Below are 15,787 nucleotides of genomic sequence, written 5' to 3'. Positions count from 1 at the left end.
TTTCTCATCTGGTTCTTCAGCTGTGTGTCTGCTGCCATGCATCTTGCTTGTCTTCTCTCATGTCCTCAGTAATGTGCATACAGAACCTGCTGGTGATCCTGCTGGTCCCTCCTCTGCACTCCCTATACCTCCTGCAGACACAGCTGCCATCTATGTGGCAGGTTACTCAGCTCTGTCTTGCCTCTACAGTGTTCTTTCTGTCCAGTTTAAAACTCAGTTTGGGAGTCCAACATGCAATTTGGTGACTTGGAGTAAACACAGCTTTTTTATTGTCCTCAAAATCTTCTCTTCTGCCCCCTTCTTCTCAAGCTGTTGCTGCTGCCCAAAAGCTAAATGCAGTTGGCTAAAGATGCTATTTCAGAATTGGCACTTCCAGAGGGTGATTTTTTCCATCTGTTTCTAGCATTGTCTTTTGATTGTTACAATTAAAGGACGTGAATGTCCTTTAATGTTAATTGTTAATGTGGATGGAGAATGAAGTGAAATATGTGTATTCTTTGCTGTCTCTTCAGTCAGGACATTAGGCAAAATGTCTTTGCTGCTAAATGGTGCTTCTGGTTTTCTAAAACTGGAAGAAGTAATGTGGAATTTAAGTGACAGGGTTAGATGTCAAGAGTTCAAATGTAGTCTGTGCTGATTTGCTCTTAGTTCAAAGGCTCCTGCAGTTCACAGAAGTGGGACACTGTGCTAAGAAGGATATTTTTTTTAAATCTATTTACAAGATTTTATCTGTGTGGCACTTTCATTAAAAATACAAAGCATGGAATGAAAACAAAACAAAATCTGTCACTGAATTACCATTCACAATAGACTTTTTTCTGGAAGTTGACTAGATTTATATATGGATGGGAGAGCCAGTAGGATGTGCCCCTGGACAGGATGAGCCTCTCTACAGTAGCTCCAGGTTTTACTCCTCTACTCCTCTCAGCATCTTCTCTGCACCTCTGGAACTATGCAAATTGTCCCCTGGATTTTGGCCCTGAACCCATCTTTCTTTCAGAAATTAGCAGCTTCCCACATCAGGATGAGCCCATTTGCTGTGTCTTTTGTCCTCTTGTAATGCCAGGTAGGGCAGGCATTCCCTGGATTTGTGCTGTTACTGCTGTGTGCTTCAAGTAGGGCATAAGGTAAAAAAGTTAATGTGCATATTCCATAGCTTATTTCTGAGAATGACAAAATTAGTTCAACAAGTTTTGAGATATTGCACAGTGACAGACTGTGCTGGACAATGGCATTTACTCCAGGTAATGCACCAGTACAAAAACTTGTTTTGATTCCAGTTCCTAATGGACAAAAACCACTGTTCTCCATCTACACCCAGAGATACAAAATTTTTCAGGTAAGGTCAACAAGGCACACAAAGAGAGCTTTTGACTGTAGGAATGAAGGACAAATGACCAAAACTTAAAAAAAAAAAAGATAAATATTACTCATCTGAGGGAAGAGTACCATACACTAGGTTACAAGAAAATCTTTGTTTCTAACTCTAGGTCCATCTTCAGTCATCAGCAATGACGACGATTCAGCCAGTCCCCTCCACCACATCTCAAATGGCAGTAACACTCCTTCTTCTTCTGAGGGGGGTCCTGATGCAGTCATCATTGGGATGACAAAGATTCCTGTCATTGAAAATCCACAGTACTTTGGAATTACCAACAGCCAGCTCAAGCCAGATACCTGTAAGTACAGACAACTCTATGTGTTTCAATCATTCATTTTACCTGTGCAAGTGTAGCAGCTCCTTAACAGAACTAGCATAACGAAATACTCTAAATTCCTGGGAGTGGAATGGTGGGGTTAAAATGTGTGCTATTTACTAAAGGTACATGGGATGAACTGCTTTACCTCTGTCTTAAGCCAAATTCAGCCTTTGTGACAAGGCAATGAAGTGAGCAATGTTATGCTCAAACGCCCACCCCTATTTCATCAAAATCACTGGTAGCCTTTCCATTGATTTCAGTGGTCTTTGGCCAGTTCTATGCTCTGAATGTATTCTTGGGAGAAAATAGATCTTTGGTCATAAGCAAAAGTCAGTATTGTTACATATGCACTACTTTTAAATTGATCATATCAACATCACCAGATCATATAATGATGTAATATTATTATAACCTAACTTTCAAATCTGAGTATTTGTAAAGTTGTAAAAATCATAAGGGTTAAAACTTCAGTTCTTGTAAATTTCTTGTACAACTCAACCTCCACAGACAGAAATTGTTTTAAATGTTTAAAAGTAGAGCAGATGAAAAGAAGGTTGCATGCTGGACAATATGTATCACATACAAATTCTTTCATGTTCAATTAATAGCAAGTGGAATGTGAAAAAATATGAAAAGCTAAACATATTAAACTATGAAGAGTTAAAAAAAGTATCACTTACTTCAGATGCTACTTTTCAAACACAGTAATAATTTCAGAATTGAAATATTAAATTCTGGGGTTTGAACCAGTGACTAGCATTAATGTACATAACTGAAAAAATATGTAAAGGATATTACAATGAATAGTAACTGCACAGATTACTATTTCTCATCAGGACACTAAGTTCTCTAAGTGTTTACTTTCCAGCACAAACTGTAGCATAGGGGCTTACTGTCAAGGTTTGAAGCCTTTGCCTCCAACTTTGCAAAATTTAAATGCTGTAACAAATATATTTTTTGACCTGTGCATGACAGCATGCATGCATGATATGAACGCATAACTTCTGACACTGCAAAAAAAGACTGATGCTGAACTACCCACTTACCTTGTGAATCTTAATGCTTATTTAGATCTAGATTGTTTCACTAAACATAGTCCCGAAGAATGGTCCTGCAACAAGAAGTCTTTTTCTGCCTTTTTATAGTACATCCCTGATGTTCACTATTACTATAGCTTTTTTGTGTGGCATTATTTTGTGGCTAGAAATACTGTATTACCTCTTCTACCAGCAGATAACAACAATCTGAATATGCTGACCCAGCATATGCAGTGGGATCACAAGGAAATCACTGGTGACACATGATCAGCATGAGAAAAACATTATACAGGTGCATTCTGATTAGAACATTAATTTTTGTAAAAAATAGAAGCTGCTAAAGAATCATAAATGGGCAGCATCCCTAGTAGTTCTCTCTATGCTTTTAAATATGAGGCTACTGTACCTCTGTTCCCAGCTGCACTAGACAACTTTTTAATTCTTTAAATAAACACCAGTAACTGCAGAGTGTTTAACGTCAGCATCAATGTTGAAACAACATACGTGCTGTTCTGGGGAAAAACACAAACTGAACAAAAATACTAGAATTCTCTCACATTCAGTAAACTGCACATTAAGTACAGACATATTAAATCATGGCTGACTTGTGTTAAGTAGGTCCTGATCCTAAAAATACATAAGTCTGTATTTGGTTTTCTGTGCTGCAATGAAACCCACATGGTGTCAGGGAAATTAATCACAGTTCATGAAGTTTGGTTGGTGTGTAAATGCTTGCATGATATGCTTCAGGACTTTGCTGTGGTGCTCTGGGGAGGTTTGATTCTGCATTCTGCAACATTGCCACTGTGGTCCCAGACTTTGTGTTTTGGTGGGTGTTTGGTGGTGGTGGTGGTGGTTTTGCTTTAGTAGAGAGAATCAGGTAAACTATGGCAGTGTATAAACCAAAGGCAGATTTCTTATACCACACTGAACATCTATCCAATAAAAAAAGTGTAATTAAATTGTCTTGGGCAAAAATGGGCTTCCCAGATATAATGTCACATATTTCTTTCTTTCTCAGTTGTTTATTATTACAGAGCTGTGCTTGTCCTTTCTTAACCTGCCAACCTCCTCCTGATGTGTATATCTGGTATTTAGAAACATCTAACCTAAGTACTTTTGTACCTTGTTCCTGTATAGAATATTGCCAGCTTCAAATGTCATATGGTTTCTTATCTCCAGCAAGATAGTTAACGATTTTGTTTATTTCCTATCTGATCTGAGTTCCATTGTTCACCAGCATTAAACCCAACAATCACTGACAGTCATGCTGGAAAAGGCACTTTTGTATTTAGTGCATGGTGGTCTGTGGAAGAAGGTGAGACATCAAGCTAGATGAAACTGTACACAGATTGTATTGTAATTTTCACAGAAATGAAGAAATACTTTTGCTCTTAGTAGTAAGTGAAGCTTCTTTTTTATTACCTAATTAGGCCATATTTTGACTTATCTACAGAAAATAATTTCTGAATACACTGTATCAAGCTTCATTGCAAAGAATTAGCAGTGCATGTGTTTAAAAGGAAATTAAAAAGTTGATTACAATCAGTGTCATTTAACATCCCATCACTGTATCTTGTAATTTGGTCCTTTCACTACTGAATAACTAAATCAAAAGACTGATGACTTCTAAAGACTCTGTCTCAGGTTAAAAGTTACAGCACTTTCCTCCTCTTAAGATGCTGCCTTCAGGGTGAGAAAAGCAAACTGGTGAAGACCAGAGACCCATCAGCTTCAGTGGTCACACAGTTCCAGTGCTCGCTCAGGAGGACTGCATTTCTGTCATTTCAGCACAACACTCATCTCTACCTTTAATTGATGTAACAGTAGAAGATTCCATCTTCCAGTTGGGATTGGCTGATATATACTGCTTAACTACCAGTATTTCTCATTAGCTTGTTCAGCATATGTCTGTCTGACATGCTATCCCAGAGCTCCTTTCCATTCCATGTTCTGTTGCTTGGTGCTGGCTAGTGGCTTCATCTGCCACTCCAATATCTTGAATATTTTCACCTTGAAATGATACAGTCTGAGGTACACAGACATGTTTCACACACCTACCAGACTTCGTGGCTCCTCTTTGTGTGAAAGCAGAAGGTATTTCTCATTTGTCAATTCTTGTCAGATAGTGAAAATTCTGATTTCAGGTAGGTGACAAAGGGCCAGAAGTTTGGACACGCTACAGTGCTCTTTGCAGTTAAGCCATTATAAAACACGTGCTGGTCTATCCGCCTGCAAACCTCTTGCCTGGCAATTACCAACAAGGTTCAGTTGTTGCTGTTGAAAATTGAGGCATAACTTCGTAGGGAAGTAACATCACCAGGTCCATGAACCTTGCACGGATGGCAAATCTTACAGGATTTTTGTCTCCTGAAAGCAGCTGGACAATGTAATGTCTTGGGAGCATAAATCCTAACCTTTACTAGATTCACTAATCTTGTAAGTTTTTACAGACCCTAAGATTTTTGAGATTTTAATTAATATTATAGCATTTTAAAAACTAGTCCTCTACACCTCTGTGCAGAAACTGTAGCTGCTGAAGTTATCAGCCAAGACTGCCACATCAGTTGAAAGAGGACAGAAGAAACAAATCCATTTTTCCAAGGAGCAACTATGGGCTTTCTTCATCACTTAACTTGCAGCCCAGTACTTGGAATGTTTCTGTCCATTACTGCTAGATTTCCATGATGAATGGTAGACATGCAGTCTGACATGGTTGTGGAAATGTGAAAAGCCAAACCTCAGGAGAGGTCACAAAACATCAGTGGAAGTGCCCAGGCTGAGATTCTTAGGGCAGAACTTGGACAAGAAATTTCTTGCAGGTGGTTTTGGGATTTTGAGAATCAAACTGGTCTTTGAGCCTTATCGCAGTAACTCCCAGCCCTGCCCCACAAAGTCACTGTGGTTGTTTGGGTGCTACTGAAAGGAAGGTTAGAATTTTGCCCTTTGATGAAAAAGTTTGCAAGCTCACAGTTTCAGACCTCCTGTAGTGGAGAAATAGCTGCACTGACATCAGTTTGCACTTCCCAGCTAATCTGTTCTTGCAACTCACTGAATTTTGTCAATTTCATTGATTTCAGTGTTGGAAAAGAGCGTTCTGTACTGGGCAGGCTTATTGATTAGTCAATGGATGGTTTAGTGGCAAGATGTTTTCAGTGACTGGCCTTATAAATAGCTACTGCATTTCAGATGGCGTGGTGTGGATTGTGACTTTCATATGGGAAACTTGGGTATGTTCTGTATTTCTGCATTTTCAGATTCTCTTCTTTCAAGTGTAGGAGTCTGAATACGCAGTTTAGATAATAACTATTTGCTTCTAGTTGGCTTCCATTAAGGAAAGTCTGAAGCTGATTATGAATTGGCAGAAATTATTTTTCTAAAACAGTTTTTATTTATTTTGCTGATCTGAAAAAATGAATTTAGCCTATAGTTCCAGTTCCAGAGTAAATTGCTAATTGCATGTGCAGTGCTAATTTTAAAGGCAGAAGTTTTCAGAGCACCCCTCTTTTATCCCCTTCTGAGTACTGAACTTTACAATTTATGCTTAGGGATTTTTGCATTTTAGGGATTGTTACACCGTTTAGTTAAGAGTGACCTCAATCTTTTTTTACTTTACTTGTTCTTTAACTATATATTTCTTTTTAACATATGCATAGCCAGATTTTGTGTGCTAGTGCTCTGCTTCAGTCCACCTTCTTTAATGAATCTTGAGGGAGAGAAGAAATAGGACAGTTATTCTTATTATTTTATCATGACACCCATAGTACTTTGGCTTTTAAAACCATAGGCCTTGGATTCTGGTGATGATGCCAGATTCCATTTTTGGATGAAAAAAAATCGGAAGAAAAATTTCAGAATATTAGGCAGAGCCCAGAAACCTGAGGAAGCAACAAAAAAAAAAAAAGGATTTTTTTTTTTTGTTCTTTTTTATATTATGTTATTTTTTGTTTTATTAATTACATTCTTTTTAAAATTCAGCTTTGATTGTTTAGGAGCATTTGAACAGAGCAGAAGCGTATGAGTGTGCAGAGCTGGCCCTTCTCTGTTACTGTGGGGACACAGCCCTGTCACAGCCACCAGAGAGAGCAGAGGGGAGCAGCTAGACATGAGGGCCCACTGAGCTGCAGTTCCTCTACCAGGCTGCTTGCAGAAGGGCGCAGCTAGTTGTAGTTCAACACCCTGTTTTATTGACAGCTCTGACCACTGACACCTTACAAGGCAGTCTGGTTTCTCTTAATTTTGGAGCATGTTGACAACCTTCTTCCCAACCCTTTGATCTATATCAGTGAGTCATTCAGTATGAAAAAAGACGTAGTTGTCTGTATTTCCAGGGTAGATGCAACAAAAGGAGGAGCTGTGATCACCTGGTCTGTATTTTTAAGGCATCCTTGTCCCAGGAGTCCCACAGCAGAGCCTGCCACCAGCACATGTTTCTTTGCTGGGTGCTCAAGCTTCTCTGCCAGGCAGGCACATGATACGCTCTCGTGAAATGAAAGGCACTAGCAAAAATAAAATTCACTGAGAGAGTTTCAGGCTCTTGCAGGGACTTGACAGGCCTCTGATGCAGAGTAGCATATTTGTTTGTTTCTGGGTGTGGCTCACCGTGTGCCGGTAGTGTCCTTTGGAAAGTAGCAATGCGCAAAATACAGACTGTCTGCAGTGGGTAGTCTCCATTTGACTTTATTCCAGACTGCGTCTGTCACCCTGCACTTTCCTACAGTCCTGAGGAACAGGGGTAATTTTTGCCTAACATAGTAAGGTAAAAATTAATCAAGTTGGTCCCTGTGCACAGAAGAAGGATTGCCCAAGACAAACACTCTGTGGGCATTTCCATCTCTTTTGAAAGGCTTTTATATTTGAGTGACTACAGAAAAAGGGCTGCTGTAGTGTTTTCTCAGCCAGCTAAGCCCTGAGGCTGGGGATTTTCCATCAACTCCCAAAGCTTGCAGAGCTAAAAATTTATAAGCAGCTCATTTTCCTATAAAAGACACTGTGACCTCCGCAGCTAGAATGTAGAGAAGCAAAACTGATAAATCTTAGGGAAATCCAGACTGGGAAGAAAAACATTTCTGTCCAAGTTGAACTTGTTATTCCTGAAATTCATTGTTAATTGTGATTGTGAGGTTTAACAAGGCACTCACTTTGGACTCTTCAGATGCTGAAAACTACAAAAACTTTGTATGCTGAAAGACAAGCATGGATGAGGTTGAGATTACGAGGAGGTATATAAAATATATTTACTTCTTGTCCTGATTCTACTATTTGTTTTATTCTGGAGATATTTTATTGTCAGAATGAGGATATAAAGATATATGAAGTTAAATCTTATTATTTGACTAAATACATTTGTAGTTTGACTGCATTTTAATCCCTGATTGCAATCACTATTTAAATTGTGTGTCTTTAGAGTTGTTCGTCAAGTCACAGATATGTCAGAAATGGCTGTTGTATATATCAGTGGTGTAATTCCATTAGTTGTCTTTGACTATTTTTTTTTCAACTGGGCAAGGGATTTTTCTCCCAGACCATACCTTTTAAGTCTCAAATATTTTTCCCAAGAACATGGTCACTTTTTTCCTTTGTCCAACTAATAAAATGTAATGAGGAATAAATGCATTTTAGGGAAATTAGATACTTTTACTCCTGATGCTCATTCTGAGACTTAATACACCTGCATTTTTTTGTTTCCCAGTCAGATGGACAGCATTCTCCCAAAGGCAGAAGGCTTCAACTTGAAAAGTGTGGGATTTTACCTCACTAAATTTCAGAATTTGAAAGAAAAACTTATACGTTTCCTCATTTAGTGTTGAGGTGAACCCACAGAATCACTTTTTTCTCCAGGATATAATGTTTGTTGCAGTCTTGATCTGTCCTTTTGATTTATGTCTAATCAAAAAAGGAAGATATCATTCTCTCTGCAAAATATTTGCATTTTATTACACAGAATGTTGTTCTGTCACCCAGATTATTCAGTAAAATATTTTCACTGAAGTCCAAATGCTGGAAATGCAACTGCAAGAAGGAGCAGCTTTGACTCTGGTCTCTGTTTTGTGGATAGCACAGGAGTTTTACCACCTGGAAATAACAGCCCATGAAACATACTTCAGGGTAAATAGCAGATGTTACAAGGACATCTGAGCAAAGAAGATCCAACGTATACATTTCAACGACATAACATGAGTCAAAATTAAGGTGAAGCCTTAATTAAGGCTTTAAATTGCTTAAATTTGTCAGGTAGACTTCAGATAAGAAACCTGCTCTTCCTCAGCAGAGCACTGAAGTACACTGTCTCCATCAAGCCCAACTATGGGCTTCAGTCACAGTCTTGTCCCTGTCTAGGAAAGATAAGTGAAATTAAACACAAGTTCAAACATTCGTTGCAATTAGAGAGAATTATTACTCAAGATGAAAAAACCCAGTGTCGTGCTTTTACTGGAGTGTAGTCTGCATGGCATTGCCACATTCAGTTTGTCTTTTGATAGTACATCTGTATCAGAAATACATATAATGTTTTGTCACCAGAGCGCCTATCTAAGTAAATGACAAATAGTAATTTATATTCTAATTATTGAGTTATGCTTTTAAGACTCTGCAAACTAGGTTCTATGGGTGTTGATTTTATATACAGAAACCTGCATGGGTAGTACTTAAACTGAATGGGAAAAAAAAATTAATCCATTCTGAAAATATCCCTGTCATGAACCTATGCATGGGAGTGCGATTTGGCCTTGGATTTATTTCTTTGTGTTAGTGAAAGTTCTGGCTAAATGACAAACGCACATCTCAGGAAAGAAAGAGTAACATGAGAAATTTTAAATCTGAGAAATACTTAAGTGTGAGGAATTTAGAAATAAATAACTTTTTAGCCAAAAGTATTTCATAAACCCTGCTTCTAATTTTCTTGTATTCATCACCAAGCAAGTTGCATCATTATTCAGGAACATGTTTGTGTAAAAGTGCAGTTCACCCTGAGCACGAACTCAACTAAGGATGAATTTTGGGAGAAGATTATCAGGAATACAGATACCCACACTGAGCATTGGTTAAGACAGAGTAGTATTTATTGCAGTTGCGGTGTGATGAACCATGTTGTTTTTCAGCTGTGTGTGACACCTTCACTGCTCTTGCCAGCGGCTGTCTCTCAGCAATTAAGGCTGTTGGTGCTTTTAGACTGACAAGAGAGAGAAGTTTAGCAGTTTGTGTCCTGCAGGACCATGTGGTTGGCTTTGCAAGCCTGAAGTTCTGCCACAGGCAGGAGATCTGGATGGCCCGTTATGCCTGGAGCCATCAGAACTCTGAATATATGCTTTGCCCTCGTGAATCTGAGTGTGATTGGGGCAGTATTGACTTGCATGGCAGCTCACACACAGCAGGAGTTCACCTGCTCACTGTTGTCCCTCCCTTTCTAACATCATTTGTACTCTGGCTATTAAATTCTACCAGGGACCTGCTTTCCCCCTGCATCCCACTGGAGATGAATATGAGGGCTGGTTGTGAGAAGCCTTTCCCAGCAAAAATGCCACTGAGGTTCATAAAGTTTAAGTATTCTACTTTTGGTTTTGACAGGTTTTTGGTGAGGAGCTCCTCAATGTCTCAAACTATCTGTTTTACAAATAGAGGGTAGATCAGCAAGAAGTTGAACCTGACAGTTAAAATTTTATCAGAGATAAAATAATGATTATTTATAATAAAAACTCAGTTGGTAATATTATTAAGTACTCTATAATGTTCTTAAAATATTTTTGTCAACATTATCTTCTTAATAAATTTTAAATAGGTTTCTCATGTTCTACGAGATCAGCTGGAGAAAAAATATAAGATTTTTTTTTTTTCTTAGTGGAAGATGTTTAATTAATATGCCCATTTTAATTTAGGTATATATTCTGTATAGTAAACTACCTGAGTTCAGCATTTTTGAGTCATATAAAAACTAGGATTATGTGAGTAGAAAATCCCAGGAATGTATTTCCATCATTAATCAACAGCTGAAATGTATTTTATGATCATTTTTTAGAGCTCTTCCTTTCTCACTTGCCCTTAAGCTAGTTTTATTTGATTTGTTGAACAGAAGTGAGAACACCTTTCATTACTGTTTTCTTGGTTAAGGATGCTGAAGGGACCTCTGCTTACTGGGATACGTCTGAGGGACATGAGGAGAGACAGGCAATCCTTGAGCTCAGTAGCAAGTGGCAGTGAGGGCTGTAGTGGCTTTCTCAGCCTGTGATTGAGCAGAACATTCCACAGAGAATGGGCTACTGATCTTCAAAGGTCAGAATGTGGAGTGAATTATGAGGCATACCAATCTGGTATGAGGTGAACACTGGATTGGTCTTCTCTCCGTGCCCATACTAATTGGAGACTATTATTTGCAGATTGAGAGGGACTTACTGGGACTGAAGTACAAAATTCCTGAAGGGGAAAATACATGTCAAATAAGCTAAGTCAAAATGCTGCAATGAGGTCTGAAATTCTTAAGAGTTCTCTAGATGAAACATTGTGCTGTGCCTATGGCTAGCAACTTGCCTGTTAGCTTTGGGGGCCAATTAAACAATTAATTGGAAAACATATGGCATGGGGGCATTTTTTTGCATTTATAAAAATATATATGTTCTATGCATATCAATTATTTCCTGTTTCTCTATAGTGCAATATATCTATATCTATTATTATATATAATAATACTCTAATATAAATACTCTCTCTAGGGATTTTTTTTTTATATATAAGCAACTGGTTTTATAAGGAGCCCTCAAAAGCTTCAAAGTGTAAAGTCTGGTCAATAGAATTCAGAGGTTTAGTCAGCTTAGTGCTTTGGGAAATTCCAGTAAATTATTGCTTCACCTTTAGCTACCTAAATGCCTTTGAAAACTGGTTACTGGAAACTGCTGAAAGTCAGTAGTTGCACAGGCTGCAGGAAAAAGCTGCAAGAGGATGCCTTGAGCAGCTCTGAGTTGTACTGGATGGTTGGAATCAGAATTAAGAAGATGTGAAGCAAAGCTGTTTTCAGAGAGGCTTTCCTTCTTTCCTCCTCCCACCTTGGTTTATTTCCCATTGAACTGGAAAGAAGGAATGGAAAATGGGATGGCTGTCTCTATAATGTTATTTATTCCCAAGACTGGATAGAAACTAAATCTTACTTCAAACAATCTCCACTTTATATAATTTTGAAGACAGATTTGACAGAATTTTCGACTGCCATTAGGAATACTTCCTTGAGCCAGAGTTTCAGCTAGAAACTTTCTGAAATGAAGCCATTCCCACATTGCAACTCTTATTTCTGAGTGTTGTGTACAAATTCTTTAGATGATTTGGTTTTGGTTTCTTAGGCTTTCTTTCAAGGATGTAGGTTTTTTGGTGCCCACAGCTTGGAAGGCCTGTGGCTGCCTTAACAAAAAAACCCCAAGAAATATCTGGAAACAATACCCATCAAGTGCAACATGTTCCACACAAAGTAGGAACAGAAAAAAGGAGAAACAAATGGAAAAGAAACAAGAATCTCAGCTTCAGCTTTTGGCAAAGAAAACACAATAATTACATGTCTGATTTGTTCCAACCACTTTGCAGGAGGACATGATTTATCTTGTCCCTGTTTTACTCTCGTCAGAAGAAAAGCAACAGTTTTGCAGTATTTGCAGACTCCACTCAAGGGAGTTGAGATTGAAATAGCAAAGGGATTGCCTTCGGACAGAAATGCATTGACCTGCCCTGTGTAGGAAAGCTTGGAAAGCTCCTTCTTGGGTGGTAAAGAGCAAGAGAAATGCTTGTAGGCTAATTCTCCAGCCTCTGGTTTGGAAGTACCCTGTTACACATGTTGTGTTTAATGGCTTTGTGATGCTTTGGTCCATGAAGTTCATTTGTGCAATGGCAGGTGTGCGAAGGTACTGTATAATCAGGTGAGAATTAAATTATTTGTGTTATCATTGTCCAGCAATGCCATTCCTGCTTATGTTGATGGTAAATTCTCACTTCCTTTTGCATATTTTATCTGCTCAGTTCAGGCATGGCTAAATAACTACAGTCGATCATGGTAGTAACTCTTCTAGTACCTGAAAATGGCAGTATCTATTAGGAACCTTTTTTCAAAATAAGCATCCAATAAACCTTAAGTTGAGTATTTCTTTCAAGTCTTCTAACACCTAAAGATTGGCTTGTGCTCGGTGACACATTGATGTCCTTTTGTAAATACTCTAACCCTGTCTAGTAAACAAGCAGATATTCCCTGAATGTAACACCTTCCCTGACACTAACAGCAACATATTTATACCCTTCTATGGCTGAAATACTCGGGAGCAGGAGAGCAGAAGAGCAGAGAGACCAGAAGCAGCTGTAAGGCCACAGTCACAGATCACCCACAGCCATTGTAACAGTGAGCTGATGCTCATCTGTCCTGGCAGGTGATGATGTGTTAGGAAGATCAGGGATGATAAGTGTCCTGCACTCAGTGCAGTCACAGGGTCGAGCCTTTAGCTCTGCCCCGAAGTCTCTGAACCCCCACAGCACTCACAAAGTGCTGGAGAAGGACACCCCATCTGCAGCAGGACAAGCAGAGGCAAGTTTGCAGTCCCTCAACTTCGGCAGCCCAGGGCTGACTTCAGGTGTGAGCTGTGACCAAGTCACATCAGTTCTGAGCCACTGCTGGGCAGGGTGAGTTAGTGGTCTGGACTCCTTCAGATGCCATAGCCAGCCCCAGCAGGCATCAGACGTGGAGCTCAAAAGCTCTGTGCTCAACTCAGCCTGGCAGGAAAGGGACTTTCAGCCTTGTGCCCACCCCTGAGAGGAGACAACAGTGCTTTTTTACAGTGAGGTGTAGTTTCAGACACAGTAAATCTCCCTTCTCATCCGGAAGATATGGTAGGAGCAGACTTAAGACTCAAATTCACAGAGAACTTCTGGGAGCACACATTTCCTTTTTGTCTTAACTTTTTTACTTGAAGAGGAAGATGACTATTTCCCAACTTGCTAAAGGCTTTTGCATTATGCATTCTAATGTAGCACATATCCTTGCTGGAAATGGTTTCCCACATTTACCATGAGGTTGAATTGCACTTTAAAGTTACAGGTTTTGCCTCTTTTCATGGCAGAATTATAGAGAACCCTGGCATTGTACCGCACTGAGGAATAAACACAGTGCAAAACAGAGTATATCTTTCAGGAATCATAGAATCATTAAGATTGGAAAAAACATCCAAGGTCGTGAAGTCCAACTTCTGACTGAATGAGGAAGATGAGAAGATTCAACTTTTTTTTGCAGTGATAGCTTTCCTCTAGAGGCCCCATCCAGAATTGATTTCCCATTTTAACCAACATGAGTCTTTCCTGCCTATTGATCTCTGTGTGTTTTAAAATTGGCCTGAACATCTGAAACAGGGCTCTGGTAAATGGCAACATTAAACAAACTGGTAAGAGATTTATTCTGGACTGGTAGGTTTCTTTTTTTGACTTCAAGACAGAGCCTTTTCAAGACAGAGCAAAGCACACAGGTATTCACTGCTCCTGCAGAAGACAGCTTTGCCATCTCAACTTTGCAGCTTGTGTTCATTGACATAATATGTACACAGAAATACATACAGCACTTACACAGAAAAGCGTTGTGTGTTTTTATAACAATGGAGAGGAAGTGTACAGAGAAATGCTTGGTTTTTTTGTCTCCTCTTGGGATGAAGTTCCTGTGTCTGTGTGACATAGTTATTTTTCATCATATAAAAAGGACTGTGCCCACCCACAGTGAGCTCTTGGCCTCATCAGAGCAGTCATACATCCCATCTAGATGTCTGCAAAAGCTTTTAAGAAACATTGTTATGCTTTCTGTGGTGTTTCTCTGTGAGTATACTATATACAATCATGCATGTTAAATTCCACACTGTTCATTAGCTAAAGCGTCTCAAGAGATGAGTTTTCATTTTTAAGAAAGAAGAACAAGTATTTGAATGGAAATGTGGTCTCAGGAAAGATATCAATCCCGAGTTTAAATATTTCCAAGATCTTGATGCTCTAGCAATAAGGAAAGGAAATCCTGGTTCACAAGGACTACTCTGCTTTCTGGCTGAATTTCGTAGAGGCTGTGCCTGTGCAGATCTGGAGTTTTGCATGGCATATTAGCTCTCTGGATAGTTAGTCTAAGGCAGGCATAGATCAAAGCCCATTTGAACATATTCAAGCCAAACCCAGATACTACTGTTCTTTGTATTTGGAATTAGCTTTGGGGTTGCTGCTAAGTAAATTAATGAGCCATTTAATACTGTGCAAGCTAAGCATTTCTTCATTCAGATACACTTGAGTTACTGAGTGTATTCTTTGTGTGTGTTGTTAAGTTGTTAAGTTGTGCAAGCTATAGGAGGACTGCAAGTAAAGTTACACTTTTGAACAGTTTACTGTGATCTAGAGAAGGTTGATAGCTTTATTCACATGACATAATAGTTTCTTCTCCCTGCCTCTTCAATCCAGTGAAAGGTGGGGGAGCAAAGCATCAGGGAAAAATAATGTAAAGACTTATGAAATGAATCCTGTACATGAATGCAAAAATATGAAGTATACTATTCCATTTTATAGCAAAATTATGGAACAAAGGAAAGTCAACGAGAACTCTAACATTTTGCTTGTTACCTTTAACAGCTGCTCCTTGTGGGCAGAACACAGTATACATCCTTAGGCTTTGCTACAGAGAATAATGCCCACGTTGCAAATATGGAGAAAATTCTTATCTTTAGGTGTTTAGGCCAGCAAGCACATTAAGGTTGACCCTGGTGTCATAAATATAAACTGCAAGAAACAATTACTGAGAAAACTAATTCGACTGGACAAAACTGAACCAATGTCACAAAGATGCAGCAGATATAAATCATGCTTAGAAAATAGGGGAAGGAAAATACAAAATGCTATGACTCACACCCAAGCAATGACCAGAGAGGGCTCTGGTAAGAAGTGGCACTCTGGGAGACAGCAAAGTGTACAGATCTCCCACTCCCCAACAAAAAGAAGAAGCAGAGAATGGGGGAGGCAAAAGGAAATAAAAGATAAGCAAGACAAAGGGTAGGCCTGTTGTCAATTTAC

General features: G+C 39.0%; 1 protein-coding gene across 3 annotated transcripts in view; it reads left to right on the top strand.

The window, feature by feature from the left end:
* Positions 1-15,787, top strand: part of NTRK2 (neurotrophic receptor tyrosine kinase 2) — a 197,183-nt gene that overhangs the window by 113,651 nt on the left and 67,745 nt on the right. For all 3 annotated transcript variants that reach the window (XM_058043676.1, XM_058043682.1, XM_058043677.1), the window contains one exon: positions 1,491-1,679. In XM_058043676.1, coding sequence (XP_057899659.1) covers positions 1,491-1,679 — 189 coding nt within the window. The remainder of the gene's footprint in view (positions 1-1,490; positions 1,680-15,787) is intronic.

Source organism: Melospiza georgiana, chromosome Z (assembly GCF_028018845.1).
Source record: "Melospiza georgiana isolate bMelGeo1 chromosome Z, bMelGeo1.pri, whole genome shotgun sequence".
NCBI classification, from domain to species: Eukaryota; Metazoa; Chordata; class Aves; order Passeriformes; family Passerellidae; genus Melospiza; species Melospiza georgiana.
The sequence above is the reverse complement of the archived record's forward strand: the minus strand, read 5'-3'. Positions and strand labels throughout refer to the sequence as shown.